The sequence below is a fragment of the Sparus aurata genome, chromosome 10 (genome assembly GCF_900880675.1).
Source record: "Sparus aurata chromosome 10, fSpaAur1.1, whole genome shotgun sequence".
NCBI lineage: Eukaryota > Metazoa > Chordata > Actinopteri > Spariformes > Sparidae > Sparus > Sparus aurata.
The window spans coordinates 34,941,387-34,957,980 of NC_044196.1; the positions used below are offsets into that span (position 1 = coordinate 34,941,387).

General features: G+C 42.2%; 2 protein-coding genes across 2 annotated transcripts; both read right to left on the reverse strand.

Moving 5' to 3' along the window:
* Nucleotides 1-3,711: 3,711 nt before the first annotated feature.
* LOC115589768 (4F2 cell-surface antigen heavy chain-like) lies at nucleotides 3,712-8,140 on the reverse strand. The gene is made up of 11 exons (XM_030430912.1): nucleotides 8,061-8,140; nucleotides 7,577-7,788; nucleotides 7,299-7,483; nucleotides 6,363-6,536; nucleotides 6,116-6,207; nucleotides 5,802-5,935; nucleotides 5,260-5,369; nucleotides 4,841-5,043; nucleotides 4,673-4,750; nucleotides 4,354-4,573; nucleotides 3,712-4,270 (listed from the first exon to the last, which is right to left on the reverse strand). The coding sequence occupies exons 2-11, from the start codon at nucleotides 7,774-7,776 to the stop codon at nucleotides 4,131-4,133; spliced, it is 1,536 nt and encodes a 511-aa protein (XP_030286772.1). The 5' UTR covers nucleotides 7,777-7,788; nucleotides 8,061-8,140; the 3' UTR covers nucleotides 3,712-4,130.
* Nucleotides 8,141-8,787: 647 nt separating this feature from the next.
* slc3a2a (solute carrier family 3 member 2a) lies at nucleotides 8,788-14,096 on the reverse strand. Its single transcript, XM_030430911.1, has 11 exons — nucleotides 13,945-14,096; nucleotides 12,640-12,851; nucleotides 12,368-12,552; nucleotides 11,487-11,660; nucleotides 11,284-11,375; nucleotides 11,036-11,172; nucleotides 10,555-10,664; nucleotides 10,147-10,349; nucleotides 9,979-10,056; nucleotides 9,660-9,879; nucleotides 8,788-9,576 (listed from the first exon to the last, which is right to left on the reverse strand). Exons 2-11 carry the CDS (start codon nucleotides 12,834-12,836, stop codon nucleotides 9,437-9,439), a joined length of 1,536 nt encoding a protein of 511 aa, XP_030286771.1. The 5' UTR covers nucleotides 12,837-12,851; nucleotides 13,945-14,096; the 3' UTR covers nucleotides 8,788-9,436.
* Nucleotides 14,097-16,594: the final 2,498 nt, after the last annotated feature.

Below are 16,594 nucleotides of genomic sequence, written 5' to 3' on the forward strand. Positions count from 1 at the left end.
CTGATCATTCCAATTGATATGAAGTTGTGACAGAAATCAATGAGGGGGCGACGTGGTTCTTCTTAAAGCCTCGAGTTCAAACCTCAGAGCTCCAGATTCTTTTGAGGACGCTGCACTGGGTGTGATTCTGGTGTTTCCCAGTGTTGTACCGAGAAACAGGGACCGCACCACTTTATACTCAGGTCCTTATAATAAGACTGAGTTAACAGTAAAAATAATAATGATAATAACACAGCCCTGATTAATCCTTTCACATGTGTTTAAACAGTAATAAGAATACTAACAAGAAACTCGCTATCAATAATGAAAGTTGAAAGTTCAGTCAGTAGCGACAGTGATGATTACAGCTTTAAATAAAGTCTTTTTTAAAACCATTTGGGATCTGGGAGCGTCTGGAGACTTTGATGAAGTTGGACGGAGACATTTAATGTATTTTTTGTTTTTGTTTGGTTGTTTTTTCTTTTTACATCCGCAGCTGCTTCAGTTGTTTAGGAGAACTCTCTGTTTCGACTCTGTTTCACTGTGAAGCTCCAGAAATAAAATGAAACTTCAAACTTAACTGAACTTTCCATCAGAATGAGGAGATAATGACTGAATTTTCATTTCTGGGGAAACTTATCCTTTAACTTTGCTCTTACTATCAGCGTTTTGCAGCTATAAAAATAAGAATTTAGATCCCTACATATGGCATTGTTCTGGCAGCTGCAAAAATAATTAATAAGTAATTAATAAGTTCATACTTAAATCATAATCACATATGTTTTAATCTCAATAAAGCGAGAACAAAAGCTCAGGACAGGTTTAACAATAACATCACACGTCAGTTTGTTCAACTCAAACGTGTTTGTGAGGCTAAAATCAACAATTAGACTTTTATTCTTAAGCAGTTTATATATTAACACGTGCTTATAAATGTCTTGTAATCCCACAAGAAACATGTTTATTACAATATTGTTAACACCTTAACAGTCTTATTAATGTTAATAAGCATCTTATAAGAACTTAATACTATTCTTAGTATTTAAAGGTTCAGTTGCTAAAGAAGCGAACGTGTTTATAGAAGTACAGACTGGGCGGTATATTAAATGGTTAAGTAAGTGTCTGTATATATTGAGAGAGTTCTGAATATACAGTCGTGTTTTCACTCACAGGTTTCAGGTTGTCAGGGCAGAGGGGTTTCCATGACGACGCCACAGGTAAGGCTGGCTCACTTTGCTGTATTTCAGTGTAAAACATGATTCGTGCCTCTACAGTGCTCCTTAAAACTCCTGAAAGGTCATGTCAGCGTGATGTCAGAGGTGTGTGTGTGTGTGTGTGTGTGTGTGTGTGTGTGTGTGTGTGTGTGTGTGTGTGTGCGTGTGTGTGTGTGTGCGTGTGTGTGTGTGTGTCAGACTCAGACTGAGAGTCAGTCATGAGTGTGCATGGCGGTGGGTGAGACGGTGGTTGGGTTTCGCAGCGGCGTGGGGAGTGAAGAGAGGTGCTGAGACGGGCTCTGATTCCCGGTATCATCGACTTCAAACCTCCCCTGTAATACCGCAGCGACGCGGCGGCCCGGTATTGTACCAAGACCCTGAAACTCTGCTCAGAATCAACTCCAGTTTCAGCTGTTAAAGGGGCTGTTTGACATTTTTATCAAAGGCATGAGTTTTAAATCGAATGTTTGTGAATGAGAAATGGAACGCTTTATGATGTTGCACTTAACACGAGGGCGATGAAACATCTGTGCAAACTTAAAAGATTTCAGCATTTGACTGAAACATTGGTTTTCAAGTTGGAGTCAAAGTTTAATAAATCTTTACATCACCAACAGTACCTGCAGTATGATGAGCAGTACTGTAATATTATATCTGGAGGACATGGAGCTTTCTTTACCTCCATTATATAATGTTGAGTTGTTCAGTTAAACACTTGGCAGAGTTAATATCTAAAATTTTGATTTGCAAACTACAGCTGCCAGATAAAGTCCAGCCTGCTGTAGAAGTTATAAACAGTCTGATACTAAAAGCTGTGAAGTACAACTACCTCAAAACTCAAGTTAAACACCAGACTATAGTAAATGTACACACCACGAGTCGCTGATAGAAGAACATTTAGTCAGGAACAATTTTGAGCTTCTTGTAATTTACTTTATATTTCTTTCTCTGCTGCTGCTTTATACCTGCACACAGCTCCATTCTGGAGGCAGATATTAAACTCTTTAACACATTAATCTGGTAACTTTAGTTACTCTGCAGATTGTCACAGAAATTAATTTATTCATCATCAATCAGGTGATCAGAAAAAAACACTGAATAACGATTGAGATAATCTGCCAGGCTGATAATCAGTTGACCTGTAAAATACACACACATGAAATTATATGTGTAATTTACTTTTACTTGTACTTTTGATATTAAAGTGCATTTATTGCCAGAAAATAACTGTTTATATTTAAGTACATTTGATATAAGATCAAGTTAACTGTTTATATATGTGACTTTCACTTTTAACAAAGTAATATATTAATATTATATCTTTAATTTTCTCTGTAATGACTTTTTTTGGCGCTAGAAGTCACTTTACACGGCTGAATGAAAGCAGAAGTTAATAGTTAATGAAAAAGCACCTCAGACTGGGCTCCAGTTCATGTGAGATTAAAGGAATAATGTTGTGTTTTTCTCAACTAACAACTGTGAAACTGTGAAATCTTGTTAATCGTTATATTTACAGCAACAGACTTCTTCTTCTTCTTCTTCTTCTTCTTCTTCTTCTTCCCTGTTTTGCTCCTGATCTGTACCGTTCTGAACTGAACATGTCAACATGAAAATGTAAGTTAAGTTGTGTGGACGACAAAACAAAGTATTTTTTCATGAGTATATAAAATACAAAGCTCACCAGGTCTACTGTACGAGCCTGACTTCAGCTATTATTATCATATTTTATATTTATATTATCATCTATTATCATTCAGATAATTCAAAGACAAAATAGAAGGTTTTTCTAATCACACCTTTGTGATTTTCCTCAAGAGAAATGTGTCCAGATCATTTGCTCACCAGATTAATTATTCTTGTGTGAAACAAACAATCATCCGTGGGAAGTACAGTATCTACAGAGGAAGTATTAATGCCGCTCGATTTCATCTACCTGATTCTGTCTGTGCTGATTCATACTGCAGGAAGTTCACGGCGTTCACAAAAATCACGATTTAGGAGCAAAGTGTCAGAGACCACCGAGAAACGTGTTCTGGTGAAACACTCGACATTTGTTTGTAACTTTATCATAAATATTCTTACAGGTTTACAAGTTATCTGTAATAAGTAGTTAGTTTATATAGTAAGTGTTTCTTAGTGTCACACAATAAATACATTATCTCTTTCTCGGTTTATGATTTACAGCAGTGTCTGTAAAGTGTGTGACCCATTTAGTGAAGCTGGTAGATAAAGTTTGTGCAAAATGAAGTATAATGAGCCGATAAAATATAGAGGCGTGCTTCCTTTGTCAACATCTGTGACACACTTACACACCTGTACTCTCTGAAAATAGTGAACGTCTCATCTGATGCTATCTCCAGCACAAAGAACGTGCTTCAACACACGACTCGCTTATATACGAGTCGTGTTACACAAACACCCAAACATGAGGAGGGCGCAGGAGTCGGATCAGAACTTTCTGTTTGTTCATTTCATTCAAAGTTCAGCTCATGTGACAGGACGAGGCCAGACGCACCAGTTTGGTTCAGAGTCATCACACATGTTCGTGGTAACTTGTTTTATCTATGTGATCATTTCTTTAAAATGTAAAATAGAAACAAACATAAAAAGAAGAATGTCTTATTTTTGGACAAAGTGAAGAGAGTTGACAGTGAGGTCACTGCATCTGTTCCTGACATAAACACTCCAATAAAAGTCACATTTATAAGATATATAAACTAAAACAAATGAACTCAGTTTGAAAGCAAACTTTCTCATTTACTTTCATCAAATTCATTTCTGTTCTGACTAAATAAACTGATATTTCATGTATCTTGTATTAAAAGAAATGTCCTGTATCGATCATTATTTCACTCCTAAAGATGAGGACTGACTTCAGTGTCTGTTTTTAAACCAAGTCTAGTCTGCAGGCATCTTTCCTGCAGTCTGGCGCCATCTTTATGCTTTATAGGGGAACTGCAGCAGCACTGCTCCTCCCGCTGCTAGAGTGATTTCGTCCAAGCTGACGGTGTCCTCTGCTTTCAGGGCCTCGTCAGTCGACAGCGTCACCGTGGCCGTCTCTGGCAGCTCTAGTCCTTCTGCAGGAGCAAAGATCAGGATGTTAAAATCTACCGTCACTGCTACGTTATGATTCATTTAGAAGCGTTTGTGTTGAACCTGCCTGTAGGTGCCAGTTTGAGCTTGAGCTTCTCAGCTGCTCCTCCCCAGTTGACGGCTGTTATGTATCTGTTGCTCTGATCCCACACACGGAGGAAAGACAGGGAGGAGGTGGAGGAGTAGAGCGAGTAGTAGTCACCGTGGAGGAGAGAGCGCTCTTTGCCTCGCAGGTCGCTGAGGGATATAAACCACTTCCTGATGTCAACACGCTCCTTCCGCTCCGCCTGTAAATAGGAGAAATTAAGATTTTAATCATGTCTCCCTCACTTGTTTGCTGACAGACTCCTTCTCTACACTGACACTGTCTGTGAACACACTCTTACCTCAGCAGTCTCATTGACAGGAGTTCCATCAGCAGGTTCCTTCTGTATGTCCCAAACCATCTTAGGAGACGCTGAACCCTGATAAGGACACAATGAGACAGATGTTACAGTCTGAAACAGCTGTAAGGTTATCACAACACTTTGTAATCTGATGGGTTTCTAACTCACCTGTCCTGCCTGAAGGCCGATCTCGTCTCCGTAGGTAAACACTGGGGTTCCAGGCATGGTGAACAGCAGGAGCTGGTAGAGCCGGATCAGGCCCGGAGTCATCGCCTGTTTGGACAGCTGGTCCTGTTGGGTGGCACCGAGACCCCAGGCCAGACTTCTGTGCTGAGGCTTCAGGAGGTCCATGACCTCGGTGCGCTTCACACCTGCAATGTACCATTTTTACACCAACTGGTTGGTCTTCACACAAGAATGAACTTTGGTTTATGTGCAACTGTTAGTTCCCGATTTAGACTCTTAGAAAGTGAAGATGGAGACACAGCAGGGGACACAAAGATCAGGAAGAAAAACTGCAGTAGGCCACATTACTGTGCAGGAAGATCGGCAGGATAATTGAGATGACGAGGCGAACACCAGCTCACCTTCATTATTGGTGCTGAGCAGATCAGACAGGAGGAGATCTACACCCGAGCTGCTGACCAGCTGAGACACATCAGCAGCTGAAAGATGTTCGGCTGCACCCATCAGCACCCTGAGAGAAAGAGAATGTGGTTTGATTAAAGCTGCTGGAAGCTTTATTTTCTAGAGAGCAGGTAGTTTATACCACAGACACACACACAGACGCCTCATGTTGATGTCGCCTTTATATGATGAATGATGAACTTTATAAAGCTCCTTCTACAGCGAGCTATAAGTTAATGCCTCCACTGACTTGTCTTAGTTCACAGAGCAGACCTGCCACATCCAATATGGCGGCGACGTTGACGTATGGTCCAGCGCTCAATGAGGCGTCGATGCATATATGTCTGTGGTTTATATGACAAAACAGGGCAAGTGAAGAAAAAAATGTTTGAAGAACAGTAAGAAGCAAATAAAGATGCCTCAGAAGACGTTACACAGACAGAAACTTTGGTATTTGACAGCCCAGGAACTAGGAAGGTCAGAAAACGGAAGCTGTCCTCACCTCTTCCTCGAGTCTGTACGGTTGCCTTGGACGACAGCCTGCAGTTTTGGCCAATCAGCAGAGCTGGAGGTGACGTTGAGGCCAGATAACTTGACACCATCCACACCCAAACTCAGCCAGTGAGCCGCTGCAGCCTGCAGGAGAACATGAGCTCTCTAGCTACAGCAGCAAAAACTGTTCAATGACATATAATCTGACTGCACTACACACACACACACACACACACACACACACACACGCACGCACACACACACACGCACACACACACACACACACACTGAAGAGTGGCTGAATGAACACGGTGTGTGTCCTACCTTGACTTTCTCCAACACATCACCAACATCACCACTGAACCACGGAGCATTTCCACGGTAGTTTGGAGTCAGGTCAAGCACCACAGACATGCCTGATAGGAAACATAAATGACAAGAGTCTTTTTAAAAACACAACAAAACCTCTCAAACACGAGACACTACTTTCTCACTACTAACTGAGAATGATCCCAACATGTTGCTGGTTTTAATTTCCACACCTGAATATCTGATTCAGGTAATGACCTACCCCTCTTATGGGCCTTCTCCAGCACAGCAGTCAGGTCCTCCTTCCTTCCCTGTGTCGGGTCGATCTGGTCGAGAAACAGGGCGTCTGGTGTGTTGGGCTGGACACTGTGAAGAGGGCCCAGAACCAGACCTTTCACCTTCAGCTCTTTTATTTCATCCAGCTTTGCTTCAACACCTGGAGGGACAGAGCGTTGATGTGAACAGCAGCGGGGTCAGATGGTGAGGACAGGAGGGTAGTACAGGTGAACAAGCTGCTCTTTCAGCGAGGTCGGCCTCAAGTCAGGACTCTCTACAACCTCTGACAAGTCACACAGGTGTCCAACTCTGCTGGGAACCCAGACGCTATCTTGTGATTATCTCTGAGCTCAGGAGTACAATCTGACCCTCCTTCCTTCCACTTAGAATAACTCGGATGGTTAGAATTAAAATCTCATGAAGAATCTTAAAATAAACTCTCTTGATGAACTATGAGATCTGAAGTGATCTTTTAGATGGTTGTACAGCACTGAGCTGCTCAACCTTAACCACAATCTGAGTAGGAGAGATATGAAAGTCCTGACTGGCAGGTTTTCTCTGTCCTGGAGTCGTGTTGTGGTGGCTGATGTGGTCCATGAGGAACTATGAAACCTTGTCACAAGACTTCTACTTCTTCTTTTGGCTGCTTTCAGCCGGTCATCTGTTTCCATCTGGGTGGTAAACCAGGCCTCCACAGATCCATAATGGAAATCTGACTCTATGATTTTATGCTGAGGGATTATGGATTAGGGATTTAGGATCGGCAGGTATGAATGCCCTGGCGTTTGGGTGCTCGATGCTTCCCGAGTGGCTGGATCCGGACAGTTTGCTGTTCAGTGTTTTGCCCAAGGACACCTTGACACAAAGACAAGAGAAGGTTTGGATCAAACCACCAACCCTGCAATCACCAAAGGTTCTCTACCTTTCAGGCCCTCAGAGAAAGCTTCAACATCAGAGATCTGGTACAGAGGTCCTTCGTTCCACCAGTCCATCTCAGGGATGGCTTTACAGCGAGGAGCCTGGACTATGATCACAACGGCTCCGGCCAGCATGCCGACCCAGACCAGCCAAAACAGGACGAGAAGCACCCAACGGGTTCTCACCCACCTGAACACAGAAGACGAGAAAGAAACATCACGGTGACCACTGAGTTACAGCAAACATCACACTCTGCAGCAGCTCCTGCTCAGTGGCTCTCACCCCGGAGTGCCAGCAACCTTCATCAGCTCCTCTTTGGACAGCCCGGTGAACGCAGCCTCGTCCTCAGGAACCATCAGGTTGGCGCTGCCGTTGTTCTCTCCGCCTGCAGCCGGGCCGTCGCCTGTCATCGGCTGCTTCTCAAGGTCCACCTCAGTGAGCTCCACGTCCTTCATGTCGATCTCCAGGTCCTCACTCATCATTAGACCTGATTTCTTTAGACATGAAGGTACTTTTTTTTTAGTTTAGGCCGTTTCAGTCTTCCATACTATATATATAATAATGCACTTTTATTTAAATATAGTTGTTTAAGTTGTTGGTTTAATTTTTCATTTGTTTTATGTGGATATTTATTTATGTTTAAGTGTTTTTTAGACTGGAAAATATGTAACCAAACAGGATATTAACAATAAGAAAGAGAAAGAAAAAAGTAAACCCAGACTCAAAAGGTGTTTCAAATTTCTGCAATAAGTAAACTCAGCATTACCTGTAGAAAGCAGTGTTTAATCCTTTTGAGTCTGTTCCCGTCTTCCTCAGTTTGTCCGTTTGTCTGATCTAACGTTAAAAAGAGGCTCAGCCTGTATTTGTAGTTGCCCTGGTCTCTCCGCCTACCAAGTGACGACCCAGTAATCTCTCTTCTCTCACCAGGAACCGACCAACATGAAACCACAGAGAAGTATTTTAATGCCAGTTTATTTTTGGACCAACCACAAGTTCAACTTCTGTTCTATAAGAAAATTATTCGTGGCATGAATCAGTTAAGCTAGAAGTCGTCGTTGCCTTTTATATACATTTTCAAAACACATTTTTTCCACCTTGTAAACAGAATCTGCAGCACAAAGCTTCAGTCAGACTCACAGCAGGAGCTTTCTTCTGTGTGTGGCTCACTGATTGCTTCTTTAAACATGTTTCACTGCCGTTTCATTTTTACTTTAAAGTGTTGCTGAATAAAATGTTGAAAATGAAGTGTAACAGGGGGGTTTATTCAGCGTATGGCTCATTTAATTAAACCTGTAGATATGTGAACTGCATTCATTTAAGAGTTAAGTATAATGAGCAGATCAAACCCGTCTGATGGTGATAAAATATAGGACATACTTCTTTTTCTCTACATGTGACACATATTAAACCCATTTAATCTGATGGTGAACATCTGACCTGCTGCTCTGTTTGCACAGAGAACAGTAACACAGGACAAACACGAGGATACCAGAGTCGGTACAGAACTTTCTGTTTATTCATTTCCAATTCAGTTCATTTGACAGACTTGATGCCAGTTGCAACAATTTTGTTCATGAGCACTCTTAAAAAACACTTCAGAGTCATCACGCATTATCTGTGTTAACCTCTTTTTTCCTGCGCAGTGAGAAACAAAAAAAATCAAAAGAAAAAAGGCCGATGTCAGAAAATAAAACTGTTTTTAAAACCACCGAATCTCATAAAATTTATAATAAAAAAAAACAAAAACAAAACAAGAACTGCTTTAGGAATGCCCAAAGAAGAATGGAATGTATTTCCCATTGCTGGACAATGTACAGATTAGTCAACAATAAAAGATTAATAAAGAACAAAATGATCAACTGATGAGTGCATGACTGAAGTCGCTGCATCTTTTCCAAACACAATAAAAAGTCAACTCAAGAGACGTGTGAACGTTATAGATACCAAAACAAGTCAACTCCGTTTGTACTGGCCAATTCATTTCTGTCCTGACTAAATAAACTGATATTTCATGTATCTTGTATTAAAAGAAATGTCCTGTATCGATCATTATTTCACTCCTAAAGATGAGGACTGACTTCAGTGTCTGTTTTTAAACCAAGTCTAGTCTGCAGGCATCTTTCCTGCAGTCTGGCGCCATCTTTATGCTTTATAGGGGAACTGCAGCAGCACTGCTCCTCCCGCTGCTAGAGTGATTTCGTCCAAGCTGACGGTGTCCTCTGCTTTCAGGGCCTCGTCAGTCGACAGCGTCACCGTGGCCGTCTCTGGCAGCTCTAGTCCTTCTGCAGGAGCAAAGATCAGGATGTTAAAATCTACCGTCACTGCTACGTTATGATTCATTTAGAAGCGTTTGTGTTGAACCTGCCTGTAGGTGCCAGTTTGAGCTTGAGCTTCTCAGCTGCTCCTCCCCAGTTGACGGCTGTTATGTATCTGTTGCTCTGATCCCACACACGGAGGAAAGACAGGGAGGAGGTGGAGGAGTAGAGCGAGTAGTAGTCACCGTGGAGGAGAGAGCGCTCTTTGCCTCGCAGGTCGCTGAGGGATATAAACCACTTCCTGATGTCAACACGCTCCTTCCGCTCCGCCTGTAAATAGGAGAAATTAAGATTTTAATCATGTCTCCCTCACTTGGTTGCTCACAGACTCCTTCTCTACACTGACACTGTCTGTGAACACACTCTTACCTCAGCAGTCTCATTGACAGGAGTTCCATCAGCAGGTTCCTTCTGTATGTCCCAAACCATCTTAGGAGACGCTGAACCCTGATAAGGACACAATGAGACAGATGTTACAGTCTGAAACAGCTGTAAGGTTATCACAACACTTTGTAATCTGATGGGTTTCTAACTTACCTGTCCTGCCTGTAGGCCGATCTCGTCTCCGTAGGTAAACACTGGGGTTCCAGGCATGGTGAACAGCAGGAGCTGGTAGAGCCGGATCAGGCCCGGAGTCATCGCCTGTTTGGACAGCTGGTCCTGTTGGGTGGCACCGAGACCCCAGGCCAGACTTCTGTGCTGAGAGCCTAGCGTGTCCATATCCCTGATTCGCTCCACACCTGCAAATATTGGGGAGAAATTAATCATCAATTGTAATGCAACATTTAGCCACAACTGGTTGGTTTTTCGCACAAGAACTGACATTTTGTTAAAAAAAACTCAAACAAACGAGATATTCTGTTCAAAATTAAGCCAAATACTTATAAAGATAGAAACTTCATGCACATCCAAGTACAGTGAGACAAACAGGGCACAACAGCCTACCTCCATTTTTGCTGCTCAGCAGGTCAGACAGGACAAGATCTACACCTGTGGTGTTGACGAGCTGAGACACATCAGCAGCCGATCCATTTTCAACCGCACCTATCAGCACCCTGAGAGAAAGAATGAGAACATTTGAGTCATCCTTCAAACCCTCCACCAGGTGTCGCTTTGCTTTTACAGTGCAGAGCATCTGTGGCTTGTGGATGCATTTCTTGTTGATGTGCCTCTCCCCAACTCCCCTCCCGCAGCCATGGAATGCTTTTAATCTCCACTTTCCCTCAGGACACACAACCCAGTCAGGTGACATTTCACTGATGCTTTTAAAAACTCCCCGAAACTCTGCCATACAAGTCCTGATTAGTGTAGACTTTGCTCAAAATTGCTTTCCCCACATCTGCAGGATACAGCAGATAATGGTTTGTCCAAGTTATCGTCTACTTATATACAGCACTTCAGGTCAGAGAATGGTAGCCGTCCTCACCTCTTCTTCGTTTCTTCTGTACGGTTGCCTTGGACGACAGCCTGCAGTTTTGGCCAGTCAGCAGAGCTGGAAGCGATGTTGAGGCCAGATAACTTGATACCATCCACACCCGAACTCAGCCAGTGAGCCGCTGCAGCCTGCAGGAGAACATGAGCTCTTTAGCTACGACAATGACACAGATTCTTTCTACACTGCACTACACTTTCACACACTGAAGAGTGACTGAATGAACACGGTGTGTGTCCTACCTTGACTTTCTCCAACACGTCACCAACATCACCATTGAACCACGGAGCATTTCCAAGGTAGTTTGGAGTCAGGTCAAGCACCACAGACATGCCTGATAGGAAACATAAATGACAAGAGTTTTTTAAAAACAACACAACAAAACCTCTCAAACACTAGACACCAATTTCCACACCTGAATATCTGATTTCAGGTAATGACCTACCCTTCTTATGGGCCTTCTCCAGCACAGCAGTCAGGTCCTCCTTCCTTCCCTGTGTCGGGTCGATCTGGTCGAGAAACAGGGCGTCTGGTGTGTCGGGCTGGACACTGTGAAGAGGGCCCAGAACCAGACCTTTCACCTTCAGCTGATTTATTTCATCCAGCTTTGATTCAACACCTGGAGACAAATAGAAGTACAGGGACAGCGATGAAATGTTGGGTGATTCTTTACCTTGGTGATAGACAGAGTTGCTGTGTGAACAGTAACAAGTTCAGAAGGTTAGGACGAGAGGGCAGGAGACTGGAGAGGCATTTGGAGTGCTTAAGAGACAGCTGAGGAAAAATGCTGCTCTTTCAGCAAAGTATTGACTCAAGGCAGGAGCATGTGAGAGACTCCCTTCACACCATCTGCTGAGCATGTTAAGTCTGAGCACAAGGAGGTCCATTGTGTGTGTCTGACCCGATATCCCCCACACACAGTAGATAAATCAATTTTGACATCTAACATGAAGTCTAAAAATATATGCTGTACTAGGTTGCTCAACCTTAACCTCCTGAAATCAGAGTAGGAGAGATATGAAAGGCCTGACCAGACGTTTTCTGTCCTTTAGACCGTGAGTCACACGTTGTCAGTCTAGTCAGCAGTTTGGCATCCGGCCAGTTGAAATAGGCCACGCCGAAATAAAGATACCCAACACTCGGTCACACGACTTATACCTTATGAATGAGAGAGGGGCACCACACCAAAACTAGGCCATTATAAATTTAAAATTATCTCAGAGTCTTATTTTGGGAATGAGGACGATCCCATTAGCAAACAGACATGCAGGCCTCAGCAGGAAAGGGATAGAGGCATGGAAATACATATTCAGTCATGTTCTCTACCTTTCAGGCCATCAGAGAAAGCTTCAACATCAGAGATCTGGTACAGAGGTCCTTCATTCCACCAGTCCATGGGAGGAATTGGTTTGCAGCGAGGAGCCTGGACTATGATCACAATGGCTCCGGCCAGCATGCCGACCCAACCCAGCCAAAACAGGACGAGAAGCACCCAACGGGTTCTCACCCATCTAAACACAAAAGACACGGGGAAATATTGTTAAGACGACCACACCTGTACAATACTTTAATGAAATGTGGTTTTTAGCAACTCTTACCCCGGAGTGCCAGCAACCTTCATCAGCTCCTCTTTGGACAGCCCGGTGAACGTAACCTCGTCCTCAGGGACCTTCAGCTTGACGCTGCCATTTTTCTCTCCGCCTGCAGGTGGGCCGTCACCTGTCATGGGCTGCTTCTCAGGGTCCACCTCATTGAGCTCCACTTCCTTCATGTCAATCTCCGTGTCCTTATTCATGGTTATATCTAATTTCTGGTGGATAACAGGAGGGGAGACAGTTTGTTAGTCTGGTTTCCAGGGCAGAAATGATGCAAGTCAAGAACACCAGTCTCATAAACCTGTCTTACTGGATGTTAAGTCACCAGACATATGACCCATAATAGTGACAGAAAAAAAGAACTTCACATTTCAGGTCACTTGAATTATTAGCCAACACCTGGTACACACAGTACCCAAAAATTACTACCTGGCTGACTCCTAACACATAAAAGGTTATGAGTGTTGTTTATTAACCTTCACATTAGGGTTAGCTCTGAACTTATTACCTAAAGTTAGTAAACTGAACTTCGATAGCCGATATTAGTGACTGAGAAAGGCAGGTAAGGAGACATTAAACCCGCTGGGAAACTAATGTTAGCTCAGGACATCAGTAGTCATGACACTTGTTGCTGCAGCTAGCTGCGCAAACACTGAGACCTTCACAATAAAAGATAAGATACGATTGTTAGTGATACGATTATTCAAGAGGAAGTGCACAGAGTAGTTATTAAGCATTATTAACCATTGCTAAGTAAAGCCCCTCATGCCCACACATCATATCGGTGCGTCATTTACTGACTTCATGGAGCACTTTTTCCATCAAGCTGTGGACTTTTTGTTTTCTCATTAAAATAGTAATTATGTTGTTGCGAGGATAACGATGAACATTAATCACTTTATTAAGCTTTAAGACTACTTTTAAGCGCAATGTTCGACCTGTAAAATAACATGGTTTTATTCATTGATAACGTTACTACCGGAAGTCTTTTTACGCTAGCTTGCCGGTTCAGTCTGGTTCCGAAATCTTTCAGGGTTCGTCTAACAGAAAAAAGAAAACTTTTGAAATATCTCCTTAACTCATTTATCAACATATATATTAAGACAAAAATTGTAACTCAATAAAAGTGCCTAAATCTATGTTTGACAGCGTGTCTTGGATAAAGATGATGAAATCAAGCCCCTCCCAAACGTCATCCCCTGAAGCTGCACGAGGTCGGTTGACTTTACTTCCCGCTCTCTGTAATGTAGTAAAACTCGTAAAATAAGTTCTGTGGCTTAAATGTTAAGAAAGTAAATTCAACATTACCTTAAAAAACAAGAGAACAACAACGTATAGTCCGTCCTGGGTGTGTTTCTCTCTTGGGCGCCTGTTTTTCTCCTCTTCTGTTTTAATCTTCTTACAAAGAGGCTTGCGCTGTATTTGTAGTGCCTGTTTCCCCGCCCACCGCTGAACGAGCCAATAGGATATTTCTGTCTCTCCACGCCCCGCCCACACAGCCTCCACGATGCTCAGCAGTGTTTGAACACCACAGGTCCAAGTTATCAGAGTTCTGTCAACACATTCTCTCCTGATTGATCCTGCAGTCAGATCAATGCAGCCAGCCATGTATATCCACCACTGCTCATGTTTACAGGCTCATCACACTAAAGAGCTGATCAATGGATTGATCACACAGTGTCAATAACTTTTTAACCCTAAGACATCCATTCTCCTCCAGATGAAAAATCATATTTGTAGGTTAAATCAATCAATCAATTAATCAATCAAAACTTTATTGTCATTTAGCTGTACCAACAAAAGTAGTGCAACAAAAATGAGATTACATTTCTCACAATAAACAAAAATATATTGTGTTTGTGTTTATTACATTACTCTGTAAGAGAACAACAATGTATAGTCCGTCCTGACATGACATTCTGTAACATGACACTATTACAAACATGAGCCTATAACCATTTTTGTAAATTATTATATATATATATATTGTGTGTGTTCATTGTGTTTGTGACAATCTCAAAGGTGCAATATATAAGAACTAACTAAAAACCTACATATTGCACATTTAATACATGCTGTTTTTATACAAACCCTGCATGCTGTATATATACATGTCTATTTGTTCACATAACAGTTTAGCGTTGAGCTGTGTAACACTGGGAACAACATACTCAAATTCCTTGTATGTGTACACACACTTCTCCAATAAAGCCAGTAGGTTGCTGGTCTTTAGGGGCGGCTGTGGCTCAGGGGTAGAGCCAGCGTCTGGTTATTGGAAGGTCGCTGGTTTGATTCCTCTGGTCTGCATGTTGAAGTGAGCTTTGGTAAGAAAGTGAAGCCCAAACTGCTCCTGATGTGCTGGTTGGCACCTTACATGGCACCATGATAGTGCTGATGTTGAAAGCAAATTATTGAAAATCAGTGTATGTATGAATTACCATGAGTCGCTTTGGACAAAATGTAAATGTTTACACCTTTGCAGCCGTTGTGTAAGATTGTTGTCCCTCACTCAGAGCTACATAGGAGCTAAAGGAGATGGAGGCTGTCGACTGAAGACAATGTCGCAACACAATGTGTTAGCAGTAACTAAAATAATCTGTTTGCAAACTTTTCCTCAAGATAATATGATCAGTTGCATAAGCCTTGTTGATGATCATCATCAGCTGGGGCCTTTAATCATTTAATGAGTGGAGATTGCCCTCCTTTTATTTTACCATACAGACCTCATCTGCACCATTTTCCTCCCCATTAACAAGTGATAAACATCTCCTGGCTGATCTGTGTCTCCTGATGTGATCATGATCAAACTACAGTGCCGCCCAGTACAGCAGAATATAGTAACCAGTTACTGAACATGTTGTTGTTGTTTTTGCTTTTATGTTTCACTTCTAGGTGAAAGATTAGCATAAATGTTGATGATCAGTGATATTAAGTAATAATGTGTTCTGTATTAAAAGAGCACTTTGTAGTTTTGGAGACAAAATGTAAACGCTGAATCTTTACATTTACAATATTAATGAGGTAATAATGAAAATTCAGAAATACTTATTTTTTCCCCATAACTGTATTAGCAAGCTCTCACAGGAAAAAAGTGTTTATTTTCTCTGTGTCTGCATATAAAATCAGTAAATGAAGGTCTCTCTCTTCAGATGAACATTTCTTCCCCCCTAAACTACAAACTTTAGAGTCTGGAGAACATGTGCGATCAGCTGAATCTGATAAACAATGTCTTCATGTTGGTGCATGTGCTCTGAAGACTCCCCCAGCTGCTGTTGGCCTCAGAGTTACAGTAGCAGCAGACTTCCAGGAAAAAGGACGCTCGAACTAAAAGTCCTGCTTGAAGCACTGTTTGTTTGTCTCAGTAAGGGACAGTAAGCAACACCAGGCTGTATGAAGGTTTATGAGAAATTACACAAGTGTAAATGATACTCTCATTCCTGTGAGGTCTGTCTGTCTGTTGTAAACAGGGAGTGAGAAAACATGCGCTGACGTCATAAAGAACTAATTGGATTAAAATGTCATGCACAGGAAGAAGCTCCTCATGATTGATTGATGATGATATCACTTCTCTTTATCTTGTATCTCCTCCCGCCCCCCACACCAATCCCTCCCCCTCTCTGTTTTCTCCTCTGTCTTGCTCGACCAGTCTGTAACTGCACCTCTGCATGTGTGCGCTTGTTTTGTGCACCTGTATGTTTTGGTTCGGTCTCTATCGTAACTCCCTGAGGGGTTTCACAGTGAAGCAAAGAATGTTCCTTTACACAGAGTCTGTCAGACTCTAATAGAGGCTAATAACAATCCTGCTGGTGGTATGTTATTTAACGGTGCTCAGATGTGAAGAATTTTTGGTTGAAAACATTCAAAAGGGTTACCCAAATTATCAGCATATTATAAAAGAATAACTATTTTTAAAATGCAACTGGTCATCACATCCTGGTCAAAAGTACCTACACTAGCA

Excerpts from the sequence above, each read along its gene's own strand:
- LOC115589768 (XM_030430912.1), bottom strand. The coding sequence starts at position 7,776 with ATGATGAGTGAGGACCTGGAGATCGACATGAAGGACGTGGAGCTCACT. Across the intron at positions 7,484-7,576 it reads AAGGTTGCTGGCACTCCGGG|GTGGGTGAGAACCCGTTGGG; the intron begins GTGAGAGCCACT and ends TTCTGTGTTCAG. Across the intron at positions 6,537-7,298 it reads TTTCTCTGAGGGCCTGAAAG|GTGTTGAAGCAAAGCTGGAT; the intron begins GTAGAGAACCTT and ends CTGTCCCTCCAG.
- slc3a2a (XM_030430911.1), bottom strand. The coding sequence starts at position 12,836 with ATGAATAAGGACACGGAGATTGACATGAAGGAAGTGGAGCTCAATGAG. Across the intron at positions 10,350-10,554 it reads GCTGAGCAGCAAAAATGGAG|GTGTGGAGCGAATCAGGGAT; the intron begins GTAGGCTGTTGT and ends CAATATTTGCAG. Across the intron at positions 9,880-9,978 it reads CTGTCAATGAGACTGCTGAG|GCGGAGCGGAAGGAGCGTGT; the intron begins GTAAGAGTGTGT and ends TCCTATTTACAG.